General features: G+C 44.6%; 1 protein-coding gene across 7 annotated transcripts in view; it reads left to right on the top strand.

Annotated features, from left to right (window-relative positions):
• The window catches only part of LOC137377210 (AMP deaminase 3-like), a 106,209-nt gene extending 91,460 nt beyond the window's left edge, over positions 1-14,749 (top strand). For all 7 annotated transcript variants that reach the window (XM_068046719.1, XM_068046717.1, XM_068046716.1 and 4 more), the window contains 3 exons: positions 4,205-4,378; positions 5,426-5,536; positions 14,002-14,749. In XM_068046719.1, the coding sequence (XP_067902820.1) occupies positions 4,205-4,378; positions 5,426-5,536; positions 14,002-14,178 (462 nt within the window). In that variant the 3' untranslated portion in view covers positions 14,179-14,749. The remainder of the gene's footprint in view (positions 1-4,204; positions 4,379-5,425; positions 5,537-14,001) is intronic.
• The last annotated feature ends 336 nt before the right edge of the window (positions 14,750-15,085 follow it).

The raw sequence follows: 15,085 nt of genomic DNA, 5'->3' as shown, positions 1-15,085 counted from the left end.
ATTAGGCTGGAATGCTCTTTCTCAGCCAGCACTGACACAATGGGTTGAATGGTCTCCTTCTATGCTGTAAAGTTTTCTATGTTGCTATCTTCCACCCCCCTGCTGGTCTCAGTTGGAACACTACCTCTCGCATTGATTTTCCTTGGGTTCAAACAGGTTCCCACAGCTCTGGAAACCCCTGCTGGGAAATTTGTGTGTCAACATCAGGTGGGCTCATGCAGCCAATCGGATAACAGTTCCCAATATGAGTTGCGGCTTCAGGACAGGAGAATATTGGGAAACCATAATCAGCTTTTGAGCATTAGCCGAGCATCATGAATATACTGTCCCTTTCTCTCTCATGACCTTCATTTAACTCCAGTGTAGAGAGAGGATCTGACAGACTGCAGGCTGAATGCAGTGAAGCATCCAAACTAAAATAAGATCAGTTCTCACCCAATCCTGTTCCAAATGGGCAAGAGTTCAAAAATCACTTGATAACTCGATATTCATCTGTAAACCTCAAACAGGCTTTGAGTTTGGGGACTGCGCACTTTAAACTGCTGTAAACAGCAGCTGTAGGCTTGAGAGACATTTGCCCTCTGACTGTTCGACATTGTCCTTTGACGTTATTAGAAACATGATCCATTCTTCAGAATCACCATCTTGAGAATTTATGAGAACTTGAATTTATATTTGCATCTAGCTGGGGTGGTGTCCAATTCTGGGCACTGCACGTCAGGAAAATGTCAAGGCCTTGGAGAGGGTGTAGAAGAGATTTACTGGAATGGTACCAGTTATGTGCAGGGACTGGAGAATTATCACAATACTAAGGGTATTGCATAGGCCTCCAAATAATGAGAGACAGATAGAGGAGCAAATCTGCAGGGCAATCACAGAGATGTGCAAGAACTATAGAGTGGTGATATTGGGTGACTTTAATTACCCAAATATCGATTGGGATAATGTGAGAGTAAAGGATAAGGAGGGGGAGGAATTTCTGAAATGTGTTCGGGAGAATTTCCTTGATCAGTATGTTCTCGGTCCAACTAGAAAGGAGACATTGCTGGATCTGGTGCTGGGGAATGAGGTGGGTCAAGTGGACAAAGTGTCTGTGGGAGAGCACTTGGGTAAAAGTGATCATCGTATCATAAGGTTTAGACTCATAATGCATAAAAGTAAGGAACAATATAAGGTAGAATATCTAGATTGGAAGAGGGTTAATTTCAACGCAATGAAAAAGGATCTAGCCAGGGTAAAATGGAACCAAAGACTGTAACAGAACAATGGATTATCTTTAAGGAAGAGATGCTTCAGGTACATTTTGGGAACATTCCAATAGGGCAAAAGGTAGAGGAACAAAAAACAGGGCGTCTTGGATGATGAGGGAGATAGAGATTTCGATGAAACAAAAAATAAGAGGGTGTATGATGCATATCAGGTGAATTCTTCAGTGAGAACCAGGTCAAATACACTAAGTTGAGAGGGGAGGTAAAGAGGAAAATAAGACTGGCAAAGAGAGAATATGAGAATGGAATGGCAGTTAACATAAAAGAGAATCCAAAAATCTTCTACCGGTATATAAATAGAACGTGGGTAGTAAGCAGTGGACTGGGGCCTATTAGGGACAAAGAGAGTGATATATGCTTAGAGGCACAGGGCAAGGCTAGAATGCACAGTGGCGCAGTGGTTAGCACTGCAACCTCACAGCTCCAGCGACCCGGGTTCAATTCTGGGTACTGCCTGTGTGGAGTTTGCAAGTTCTCCCTGTGTCTGCGTGGGTTTCCTCCGGGTGCTCTGGTTTCCTCCCACAGCCAAAGACTTGCAGGTTGATAGGTAAATTGGCCATTATAAATTGCCCCTAGTATAGGTAGGTGGGAGGGGAATATAGGAAAGGTGGGGATGTGGTAGGGATGTAGGATTAGTATGAATGGGTGGTTGATGGTCGGCACAGACTTGGTGGGCCAAAGGGCCTGTTTCAGTGCTGTATCTCTAAATATTAAAAAAAAAAATACTTAATGAGTACTTTGTATTGGTGCTCCTAATGAAGATGAATCTGACAAAGTATCGGCAGAAGTGAGGAGAGTAGAGGCAATGGATATGATAACAATTGAGAGAGAGGATGTACTGGAAAGGCTGGCTATGCTTAGGACAGATAAGTCGCCTGGACCAGATAGTTTGCATCCCAGATTGCTGAAGGAAGTGAGGTTGGAGATAGAGGAAGAGCTTCCCATAATCTTCCAATCTTCCCTGGATAGAGGGAAGATGCTAGAGGATTGGAGAGTGGTAAATTTGACGCCCTTATTCAAGAAAGGGTGTAAGGACAGTCCGAGCAACTACAGGTCGGTTCGTTTAACATCAGTGGTGGGTAAGGTTTTAGAAATAATAATCAGGAAAAACAATCAACAGTAACTTGGAGAGGTTTGAATTAAGGAGAGCCAGCATGGATTTGTAAAAGGCAGTTCATGCTGGACTAATCTAATTGAATTATTTGATGAAGTAACAGAGAAGGTTGATGAAGGGAATGCAGTGGATGTTGTCCACATGGATTTTAAGAAAACGTTTGATAAAGTACCACATAAAAGGCTGGTTAACAAAATTGAGGCTCATGGAATAGGTGGGTCAGTGTCAGCTTGGTTAGAAAATTGACGTAAGGACAGAAAACAGCAAGTCGTGGTAAACGGTTATTTTTCAGACTGGAGGATGGTAGACAGTGGTGTTCCCCAAGGGTCTGTGCAAGGACCACTGTTTTTTTTTGCCATATATAAATGACTTGGATTTTACAATACAGAGTAGAATCTCAAAATTTGTTGACGATATGAAACTTGAGGTCTGGCAAACAGTGAGGATGATACGAACCCCCTGCAACAGGACATAGATAGGCTAGCAAAATGGGCAGACAGATGGCAGATGGAATTTAATACAGACAAGTGTGAGGTGATGCAGTTTGGCAGAAGGGATAGGGTGAGGCAATATAGACTTAATGACACAGTTCTAAAGAGTGTGCAGGAACAGAGGAACCTGGGGTTGTATGTGCAGCGATGTTTGAAGGTGGCAGGACATATTGAGAGAGTGGTTAGTAAAGCAAATGGGATCTTGGGTTTCATAAATAGAGGCATTGAGTCCAAAAGCAGGGAAGTTATACTGAACCTTTATAAAGCTCTGGTTAGACACTAACTGGAGTATTGTGTGCAGTTCTGGTCACCACATTTCAGGAAGGATGTGAGGATCCTTGAGAGGGTGCAGAGGAGATTTACCAGAATGGTTCCAGGGATTGAGAATTTTAGTTACAAGGTTAGATTGGAAAGCTGGGGTTGTTCTCCTTGGAACAAAGGCGATTTGATAGAGGTGTACATGATTATGACAGGCTTAGATCAGTTAGACAAGGAAAAGCTGTTCCCATTAACTTATGATGCAAGGACTAGGGGACAGAGTTTTAAGGTTTTGGGCAAGAGATGCCGGGGGAATGTGAGGAAGAAATTTCTTACACAGCGAGTAGTAATAACCTGGAACTCACTACCTCGAGGGTGGTAGAAGCAGGGACAATGATTTCAAAAGGAAATTGGATAGATACTTGAAGGAAGTAGACTTGCTTGACTACAGGGATCGACAGGGGAATGGGACTGACTGGATTGCTCTGCTGAGAGCCAGCACGGACCCAATGGGCCGAATGGCTTCCTTCTATGCCATAAATGACTGAGTCTCTAACGTGGGATTGTTCTCCTTCGAGCAGGGAACATTAAGAGGATATTTAATTGAGGTGTTCAAAATCATGTAGGGTTTTGATAGAGTAAATGAGGAGAAATGGTTTACACTGGCAGGAGGCTCAGTAACCAGGGGAGACGGATTTAAGGTGACCGGCAAAAGAACCAGAGAAATATATTTTTTTTAATGCAGTAAGTGATCTGGAACACACTGCCTGAACGGGCAGTGGAAACAGATTCAATCGCACCTGAGGAATGACATCTCTGACAAGGCAGCATGCCCTCAGTACTGCTCCTCTGACAGTACAGCACTGCCACTCCAACAGTATGGCGTTCCCTTAGTACTGACTCTCCAGAACTGATCATCTGTTGAAAGGTCACTGTCCTGACACATTAACTTTGCTTCTCTCTCCACAGATGCTGCCTGACCTGCTGAATATTTCCAGAACTTTTTGGTTTTATTTCAGATTTCCAGCATCTGCAGTATTTTCTTTTCTTACGATGTGTTTTCAACTTTCCAGAGCCCAGTGCTTCAGTATCTCTACTACCTTGCTCAGATACCCATTGCCATGTCTCCACTGAGCAATAACAGCCTTTTTCTGGAATATTCTAAAAACCCACTGCGAGAGTTCCTGCACAAAGGCCTCAAGGTTTCTCTTTCTACTGACGACCCTATGCAGTTTCATTACACAAAGGTTGGTGCCTCTAAGCGCTGTGTGATGCTAATGCAGACACTGATTGGGTCATTTCTGTTATCGCCATTGATTGTTTATGTGAACACCGTCCAGAATTCCCCACACCCTGAGAGTGGGCCTGAGAGATCTAACTCTCAGCCGGAAGAACAAATCCAAAGGGAAGTCAACCATGCAAAATTTAGTTTTAGAATGCTTTGTTTGACACTGGTTGCAGTTACGCATCCCTGCATTATTCCCAACTTATCTGTCCCATTGTAAATTACTATGTCAACATTTTCCCATTCAATTTTACAATGTGAATTGTCACAATGTAGTTGACCAATGGGTGGTTCTGTGGTGTGTATTTCCAGAGTCTCTCTCTCCAAACTCTTGCACATTAATATAAGACAACCTTATGGTCATCACCTGATTGTGGGCAATCAGCTAGTAATAATGGAGCCCAAATAGCCACCGTCTGTCCAGCAGCAGGACTGTGAATTAGGCCAGGTCCCATGGGCCCTTCTGAGGCCAGTAATGTAAGAGGGAGGATGGTTGCTGGGACAGTGATGCCTAAATCTGCAGTTTCCTGGTGGGATATTGACAGGCTGACATACTGAGTGACAGCAGGTTTGCCTGCTGAACAGAGCTAGTCATGTCCATCGACTCCAAACTCAACTGGCAGGGACTGGTGTCCCAAGGGACGAGACTGTGGAGCAGGTGAGCTCCAGGTAAGCTTAACCCCTGTCTCCACCCTGACCAGGAAATGTTAGGAAGGGAGTTCCAGGATTTTGACCCAGTGACAGTGAAGGAACGGCGATATAGTTGCAAGTCAGGATGGTGTGTGGCTTGGAGGGGAACTTGCAGGTGGTGGCGTTCCCATGCATCTGCTGCCCTTGTCCTTCTAGGTGGTAGAGGTGGCGGGTTTGGGAGGTGCTGCTGACGAGGCTTTTGCATTGGAACCCTGTTAAAATGGAAGGACAATATCAGTCAGGATTGTTTCTGGCCTCTTGCATGTTGATGCTTGTGTTTTGAGGTAGAGAACTAACAAATGGCTCTGTTTTGATCCAGGAGGCACTAATGGAGGAATATGCAATAGCTGCACAAGTCTGGAAACTCAGCACCTGCGACCTGTGTGAGATAGCGAGGAACAGTGTGCTTCAGAGTGGCTTGTCCCACGAGGTAAAACTACAAAAACAGCATGTTTAATAAAACTGTGCTCAGGTAGCACACTGAGGCAGAGGTGGAGAATTTCAATGAACAACAAACCAGGGAATTATAAGACTTGAAAAAAACAGCTAGGGCCAGGTTTCGTTCTGCTGTCTGCAAGTGATATATTGCCAGTGATTTGAAGGTATGAAGATTATCAGGCATCTGGTTATCTTCTTGTGCATCCTTCACCTCCCCTTTCACAGAGACACCTTGGGACTGTAATTCCAGTGGGAGTGAGATGGAAAACTCGGCAATTGGACTGGGACTCCTATATGCTGGGGGGAGGGCGGGGGGGTGGGGGATGGTGGCAGGGCTTGGGTGATTTTTAAATCCCTTCCACACCCATCCCCTCTCCCTTCCTTTTATCAAAGATCCTAAGACAAATGTTTTCCATCTCTCTGGGGTGAGGAAGAGAGACATCCTACACTGCAGATTGCAGCATCCTCTCTGTGTTGGGTGCCCAACTAGAATATTAAACCTCAAGGCCCCTCCTCCTGACCCTGGGATCAGGGGTGGGGCTTCCTGCCACTTGTCCTAGACAAACACATCTGCAGTAAGTGCCACCGACTGCAGAAGTTTGAGCTCTGGGTTTCGGAACTTCTGCAGCGGCTGGAGTCACTGTTGTACATCCACAAGGCAGAGGACTACATGGACAGCACATTAAGGGAGGTGGTCACACCACAGGCTAGGAGCATACAGGCAGAGAGGGAATGGGTGACCGCCGGGCATTCTAAGAGAACCAGGCAGGTAGTGCAGGAGTCTCCTGATATGATCTCACTCGCTAATCAGTGTTCCATTTTGGATACTGGTGAGGGTGATGGTTCCTCAGGAGAGTGCAGTCAGAGCCAAGCATGTGGCACCACAGGTGCGTCAGCTGCACAAGAGGGGAGGAAGAAGAGTGGAAGAGCAATAGTGCTAGGGGACTAGTTAGTTAGGGGAACAGACAGGTGTTTCTGTGGCCATTGATGTGACTCCAGGATGGTGTGTTGTCTCCCTGGTGCCAGGGTCAAGGATGTCACGGAGTGACTACAGGACTTTCTTCTAGGGGAGGGTGAACAGTCAGGCGTCGTGGTCCACATTGGTACCGTTATCCAACAAAGACTGGGATAATATTAGTGTAAAGGGCAGTGAGGGGCAAGAGTTCCTAGAGTGTGTTCAGGAAAATTTTCTACGGCAGTATGTTGCTAGTCCAATGAGAAAGGAGGCACTGCTAGACCCGGTTCTTGGGAATGAGGTGGGCCAAGTGGATCAAGTATCAGTAGGAGAGCATTTAGTGATCATTGTATCATAAAGTTTAGGCTGACTAAGGAAAAGGACAAAGAGCAATCCAGGGTGAGAATAATTAACTGGGGAAAGGCCAACTTCAATGGGGTAAGAATGGAGCTGGGGCAAATAAATTGGAGTCAAAGGTTGGCAGAAAACCAGTAGATGAACAATGGGCTACCTTCAAAGAAGAGATAGTTTAGGCACAGTCAAGGTATGTTCCCTCGAAGGGGAAAAGTAGGGTAAACAAATCCAGAGTTCCCTGGATGACAAAAGAGGTAGAGATTAAGATAAAGAAGAAAAAGTGTGTTATGACAGATGCCAGGTAGAAAATACTATTGAGAACCAGGCTGAAATAGAAGGTCCAGAGGGGAAGTGAAAAAACAAATAAGAGAAGCAAAGAGAGAGCATGAAAAGAGACTGGCAGCTAGCATTGAAGAAAATCCCAAAGTTTTCGATAGGCATATAAATAGCAAAAAGGTGGTAAGAGGAGGAGTGGGGCCAATTAGGGACCAGAAAGGGGATTTATACATGGATGCCGAGGGCACGGCTGAGGTATTAAATGAATACTTTGCATCTGTCTTTGCCTGGGTTGCATCTTCTTCCTTGGTAATGTTGAAAGAGACAGTAAGTCAGACACTAGAGGAGTTTAAAATTGATAAAGAGGAAATATCAGATAGGCTGTCTGTACTTAAAGTGGGTAAAGCACCAGGACCAGATGAGAGGCATCCAAGGATACTGAGGGAAGTGAGGGTGGAAATCGCAGAGGCACTGGCCATAATTTTTCAGTCTTCCTTAGACTTGGGGGTGGTACCCGAGGACTGGAGAATTAATAGTCACATGGACAAATTAAGGAAAGTCAGCATGGATTTCTGAAGGGAAAATCATGTTTAACTAACTTGCTGGAGTTTTTTGAGGAGGTAACAGAGAGGGTTGATGAGGGCAATGCTGTTGATGTGGTGTACATGGACTTTCAAAAGGCATTTGATACAGTGCCACACAACAGATCTGTGAGCAAACATGGATATGAAATTGGCTGAACAAGCAACAGTAGAGCACAGGAACAGGCCATTCGGCCCTCCAAGCCAGCGCCGATCTTGATGCCTGTCTAAACTAAAACCTTCTGCACTTCCGGGGACCGTATCCCTCTATCCCCATCCTATTCATGTGTTTGTCAAGATGCCTCTTAAACATCGCTATCGTACCTGCTTCCACCACCTCCCCCAGCAGCAAGTTCCAGGCACTCACCACCCTCTGTGTAAAGAAAATGCCTCGCACATCCCCTCTAAACTTTGCCCCTCACACCTTAAGCCTATGTCCCCTAGTAACTGACTCTTCCACCCTGGGAAAAAGCTTCTGACTATCCACTCTGTCCATGCCGCTCATAACTTTGTAAACCTCTATCATGTCGCCCCTCCACCTCCGTCGTTCCAGTGAAAACAATCCGAGTTTATCCAACCTCTCCTCATAGCTAATGCCCTCCAGACCAGGCAACATCCTGGGAAACCTCTTCTGTACCCTCTCCAAAGCCTCCACGTCCTTCTGGTAGTGTGGCGACCAGAATTGCACGCAATATTCTAAGTGTGGCCTAACTAAAGTTCCGTACAGCTGCAACATGACTTGCCAATTTTTATACTCTATGCCCCGACCGATGAAGGCAAGCATGCCGTATGCCTTCTTGACTACCTTATCCACATGCGTTGCAACTTTCAGCGACCTGTGGACCAGTACGCCCAGATCTCTCTGCCTGTCAATACTCCTAAGGGTTCTGCCATTTACTGTATACTTCCCATCTGTATTAGATCTTCCAAAATGCATTACCTCACATTTGTCCAGATTAAACGCCATCTGCCATTTCACCGCCCAAGTCTCCAACCGATCTATATCCTGCTGTATCCTCCGAGAATCCTCAACTCCACCAACCTTTGTGTCGTCCGCAAACTTACTAATCAGACCAGCTAAATTTTCCTCCAAATCATTTATATATACTACAAACAGCAAAGGTCCCAGCACTGATCCCTGCGGAACACCACTAGTCACAGCCCTCCATTGAAAAAAGCACCCTTCCACTGCTGCCCTCTGTCTCCGATGACCGAGACAGTTCTGTATCCATCTTGCCAGCTCACCTCTGATCCCGTGTGACCTTTTGTACCAGTCTGCCATGAGGGACCTTGTCAAAGGCTTTACTGAAGTCCATGTAGACAACATCCACTGCCCTTCCTTCGTCAATCATATTTGTCACTTCCTCAAAAAACTCAATCAAATTAGTGAGACACGACCTCCCCTTCACAAAACCATGCTGCCTCTCGCTAATAAGTTGATTTGTTTCCAAATGGGAGTAAATCCTGTCCCAAGGAATCCTCTCTATAATTTCCCTACCACTGACGTAAGGCTCACCGGCCTATAATTTCCTGGATTATCCTTGCTACCCTTCTTAAACAAAGAGTGACAGGAAACAAAGAGTAGTGGTTAATGGATGTTTTTCAGGCTGGAGGAAGGTTTGTAGTGGAGTTCCCTTGGGATCGGTGTTGGGACCCTTGCTTTTCCTGATATATATTAATGACCTTGGTGTACAGGGCACAATTTCAAAGATGATACAAAACTTGGAAGCATTGTGAACTGTGAGGAGGATAGTGTAGAACTTCAAAAGGACATAGACAAGTTGGTGGAATAGGTTGACAGGTGACAGATGAGGTTCAATGCAGGAAAATGTGAAATGATTTATTTTGGTAGAAAGAACATGGAGAGACAATATAGAATAAAGGGTACAATTCTAAAGGGGGTGCAGAAGCAGAGACCTGGGTGTATATGTGTATAAGTCATTGAAGGTGGCAGGACAGGTTGAGAGAGTGGTTAATAAAACATACAGTATTCTGGGCTTTATTAATAGGGGCATGGAGTACAAGAACAAGGAAGTTATGTTTAACTTGTTTATGACACTAGTTCAGCCTCAGCTGGGGTATTGTGTCCAGTTCTGGGCACCGCACTTTAGGGAAGATGTGAAAGCGTTACAGAAAAGATTCACTAGAATGGTTCCAGGGAATTTCAGTTATGAAGATAGACTGGAGAAGTTAGGACTGTTTTCCTTGGAGAAGAGAAGGTTGAGAGGAGGTTTGACAGAGGTATTCAAAATCACGAGGGGTCTGGACAGAGTAGATAGAGAGAAACTGTTCCCACTCCTGAAAGGATCGCGAACGAGAGGGCACAGAATTAAAGTAACTGGTAAGAGAAGCAAAAGTGACATGAGGAAAAACTTTTTCACGTAGCGAGTGGTTAAGGTCTGGAACGCACTGCCTGAGAACGTGGTGGAGGCAGGTTCAATTGAAGCATTCAAAAGGGAATTAGACAGTTATATGAAAAGGAAGAATGTGCAGGATTACAGGGAGAAGGTGGGAGAATGGAACTGAGGGAGTTGCTCTTTCAGAGAGCTGGTGTGGACACGATGGGCCGAATGGTGATTCTTGTGCCAGAAGTCATCCCTGTGATTTTTCAGAGTCCCCGATCTCCTCCTCTGCACCGCTGTGGCTTGTAACAGATTGAGAGTGGGACGGTGATGAGTCACATGGCTGCCATTAACTAGACGAGCAAGGTTAAATTGCAACCATGGCAGAGGTACAGATTTACAAAAAACATATTGAGTCTTACAAGAGGTTATATTAATGACCAGCAAATGAAAGTGTTTGACTGGTTAATGGAAGACGAAGACTTGCATTTCAATAGTGTCTTTCATGGCCTCAGGGCATCCCAAAGTTCTTTACGGTACTTTAGAAGTGGAGTCGCTGTCGTACTGTAGGAGAAGGAGCTGCCATTTTGTACAGAGCAAGATCCCACAAGCAGCATTTAGATGAATGACCGGATGATCAGTTTTATTGATAATTGGTTGAGGGATAAATAGTTGCCAGGACATCAGGGAGAACTCCCCTGCTTTTCCTCAAATCGTGCAGTAGGATTTTATACGTCCGCCTGAGAAGGCAGTCTGGGCTTCAGTTTAACGTCTCATCTGAAAGACTGCACCTTCGACAGTGCAGTGTTCCTTTAGTAATGCACTGGGAATGTCAGCTTATGTTTCTGGAGTAGGATTTGAACCCATTATGTCCTGAGTCTGCAGAGAGAGGGTGGTAACATCGATCCAGGGCTGACAATAGGACTTAGCCTCTCAGTTTCATTTACTGTTCCAACTAAATTCTATGCATGCTTTGAAACTGCAAGTAGTATTGTGCAGTCTGGTCCAGTCCCTTTACTGCCCTGAGATAATGGAGAGAACATTTAGAACTTGTACCATGATGTAATTTTGAAGTCTAAACAGTGAAACATGACCAGCGACTGAGTGCAAACCCACACATGGTGCCAAGTCTTCCTCGCGTGGGAGAATGTTCCTCCCATTACAATCTGCATTCACTTTTCTCCAGACAAAGCGGAGAATCAATACAGTCACAGACTGAATTACAAAAAGAATTATTGCTTTTTAGACTTTTATCTGTGCAAGCAGGCCCATTGGAATCAATCACTGAAAGCACATTAAGAGAATAATGGAGAGAGTCCTGAGGCCTTATTATATCAACTGATTTACAAGAGGGGCTGCAAATTGAAGGATAAACTAGCAACTCTGTTTATGGTGAGGCTGTACGAGTTGGAGATGGAGGCGACTTGCACTTGCTGGTTGTCTGCTCAGGAAGAATATGTTAAATAAAACAGATGCTGCCTGAACAAGTTAAAGCAAAGGTGTCAGCTGTGGCTCAGTGGTAGCACTCTTGACTCTAATTCAGAGGGTTATATATTCAAGTCCCAACTCTAGTCATTTTGAGCTTGTAATCCAGGCTATGGGATATTAAGTATAGAAATAGGATAGCACAGCTGGAGAGATGGTGCAGGAGGGAGGACTTCAGATTTCTGGGCCATTGGGATGGGTTCTGGGAGAAGTGGGAGCTTGGCGAGCCAGACAGGTTGCACAACAGGGCCAAGACCAATATTGGGGCAGGGAGGTTGCTGTGGGGGAGGGTTTAAGCCAGTTTGGCAGGAGATAGGAATCTGAGCCTAGATTGAGAAGGGAGAGAAGCAAAGCTGGAAACTGAAGGCAAAGAGATAGTAAGCAGGTGTGGAATGCAAAATAAATAGAAACTGGAAGTGTTTAATGGTTAGACTTCAATGCAAAGAGCCTCAGTGAACAAGGCAGATGAACTGAGGGCACAGAACGACACTTGGAAGTATGATGAAAAAGTTATTATTGAGAAATGGCTTAAGGGTACGAATGGCAGCTCAGCATTCCTGGTGACAGGGATTTCAGACAGGATCAAGAGGGGGATAAAAAAAAAAGGGGGGGGGGTGTGGAAAAGCATGTCACAATATTGGTTGAATAAACAATCACAGCTGTGAGGAGGGATAATGTGTTTAAAGGAGCATCAAATGAGGCCATATGGGTTGAACTGAGAAATAAAAAATGGAAAATCGCACAACTGGGAGTATAGTGTAGACCACCCCCCCAAACAGTCGGAGGGAAATAAAAGAGCAAAATACGTAGGCAGATTTCTGAAGTGCAGAAACAGTAGGGGATTTCAGCTACTCTAATATTAAATGGGATGAATTCAGTGTAAAAGATATAGAGGGAACAGAATTCTTAAAATGCTTTCGGAACCCGAAGGGTCACTGACCCGAAACGTTAACTCTGCTTCTCTTTCCACAGATGCTGCCAGACCTGCTGAGTATTTCCAGCATTTCTTGTTTTTATTTCAGATTTCCAGCATCCGCAGTATTTTGCATCTATTTAAGGAATAAGTAGAGCACGTTAGGGACCAAAAGGTAGCCTGTGTGTGAAAGAAGACATGGGCATGGTTCTTAAAAGAATACTTTGTCTTCACAAAAGTAGGAGGCAATACGGGCGGCACAGTGACGCAGTGGTTAGCACCGCAGCCTCACAGCTCCAGCGACCCGGGTTCAGTTCTGGGTGCTGCCTGTGTGGAGTTTACAAGTTCTCCCTGTGACTGCGTGGGTTTCTGCCGGGTGCTCCGGTTTCCTCCCACAGCCAAAGACTTGCAGGTTGATAGGTAAATTGGCCATTGTAAATTTCCCCTAGTGTAGGTAGGAGAATGGTGGGGATGTGGTAGGGAATATGGGATTAATGTAGGATTAGTATAAATGAGTGGTTGTTTGTCGGCACAAACTCGGTGGGCCGAAGGGCCTGTTTCAGTGCTGTATCTCTCTATGACTTAAAAGTAGGAGGCATGATTAAGAAGTTTGCAGATGATATAAAAATTGGTTGTGTGGTTGATAGTGAGGAAGAAGCTGTGACTCCAGGAAGATATCAATGGACTGGTCAGGTGGGCAGAAAAGTAGCAAATGGAATTCAATCTGGAGAAATGTGAGGTAATACATTTGGGGAGGGCTAACAAAGCAAGGGAATACACAATAAATAGTAAAATATTGAGAAGTATAGAGGAACATAGGGACCTTGGAGTGCATGTCCACAGATCCCTGAAGGTGGCTGGACAGGTAGACAGGGTGGCTAAGGTGGCATTTGGTTTACTTTCTGTAAGAGATGGTAATCTTTCCTTTACTAACCAAGGCATAGAATAAGAGCAGGGAGGTTATGCTAGAACTGTATAAAATACTAGTTAGGCTACAGCTAGAGTACTGCATACACTTCTGGTCACTACATTAGAGAGGCAGTAGAGAGGGTACAAAAGAGATTTACGAGGATGCTGCCAGAACTGGAGAATTTTAACTGAGGAAAGATTTGATAGGCTAGGGTTGTTTTCTTTGAAACAGGGGAGGCTGAGGGGAGATTTAATTGAGCTGTATAAAATTATCCACTCTATTTCTGTTAGCAGAGAGATCAATAACCAGGGGGTACAGGATCAAAGTAATTGGTGGAAGGATTAGAAGGGAGTTGAGAAATTTTTTCATCTAGAAGATGGTGGAGGTCTGAAATTTACTGGCTGAAAGGGCAGTAGAGGGAGAAATCCTCGTCATATTTAAAGAATACTTGAATATGCACGTGAAGTGCTGTAACCTACAAAGCTACACCCCAAGAGCTGGGAAGTGAGATTAGGCTAGATAACTCTTGCTCAGCCACGACAGACATGATGGGCTGAATGGCCATCTTCTATGCCAGAAATTTCTATGATTCTAAGCATGTGAGCAAAACTAATACACTTGCCTTTATTTCTCTTCAAAAGGAGAAGCAACACTACTTGGGGGTAAACTACTTGAAGGAGGGGCCCGAGGGGAATGACATCCGGAAGACTAACGTGGCTCAGATCCGGTTGGCTTTTCGGTATGAGACACTGTGCAATGAGCTGTCCTTCCTGGTGGATGCTGTGAAGTCGACAGAGATGAGCATGTCAATAAATTAGCAGCAAGCTTACTTATTCGCACGGACACAGAAGTGGATCGGTTACGGACCGTACGAGCACATTATACTCCTACTTCTAAATGCACTTGGATAGCAGGCTGGATCATACTCAGAAATGCGCAGCGGTCATTGTGATTAAATCCTTACCAGCCAAACTTGAGATTATTGCATGTGTTTCGCCATATTATTAATGTGGTTCGCCTAATGCTTAATTATATTTTAATAGATTTTTAAAAAATTAATAATTCTAGTGCAGATACTACTGTGAATAAATATATTATAGCAGTGTATAAAGTGTACAGTACACAATTTAAAAGTTAACCTAGAAAGCTATTTGTATAGTCAACTAGGTTGAAAATACTAATCCTGCCAGGGCATGTTCCTGTAACCTAGCACTAGCACCATAGGTACTCTGGTGTTAAGTTCTTGAATGTTTTTTTAAAAAACTGCTTTACTGATTTGTCTATTCTAAGGACATTGCACCTACTTGTATGCAGATGTAATACGCTGAGGAATGACATTTTGTTGGCTAAAACCATTAAATAGAAGAGGTGGAGGCTTTGTTTGACACTAAAGGCATTTGTGCAAGTGAACAGGCTAGTGTTTTTATTATTTTATTTAGAGATACAGCACTGAAACAGGCCCTTCGGCCCACCGAGTCTGTGCCGAACATCAACCACCCATTTATACTAATCCTACATTAATCTCATTACCCTCTCACATCCCCACCTTCCCTCAATTCCCCTACCACCTACCTATACTAGGGGCAATTTATAATGGCCAATTTGCCTATCAACCTGCAAGTCTTTGGCTGTAAGAGGAAACCGGAGCACCCAGTGGAAACCCACGCAGTCACAGGGGAACTTGCAAACTCCACACAGGTAGTACCCAGAATGGAACCCGGGTCG

Source organism: Heterodontus francisci, chromosome 14, assembly GCF_036365525.1.
Source record: "Heterodontus francisci isolate sHetFra1 chromosome 14, sHetFra1.hap1, whole genome shotgun sequence".
Taxonomy (NCBI): Eukaryota; Metazoa; Chordata; class Chondrichthyes; order Heterodontiformes; family Heterodontidae; genus Heterodontus; species Heterodontus francisci.
This window is presented reverse-complemented; position numbering and strand designations above follow the sequence as displayed.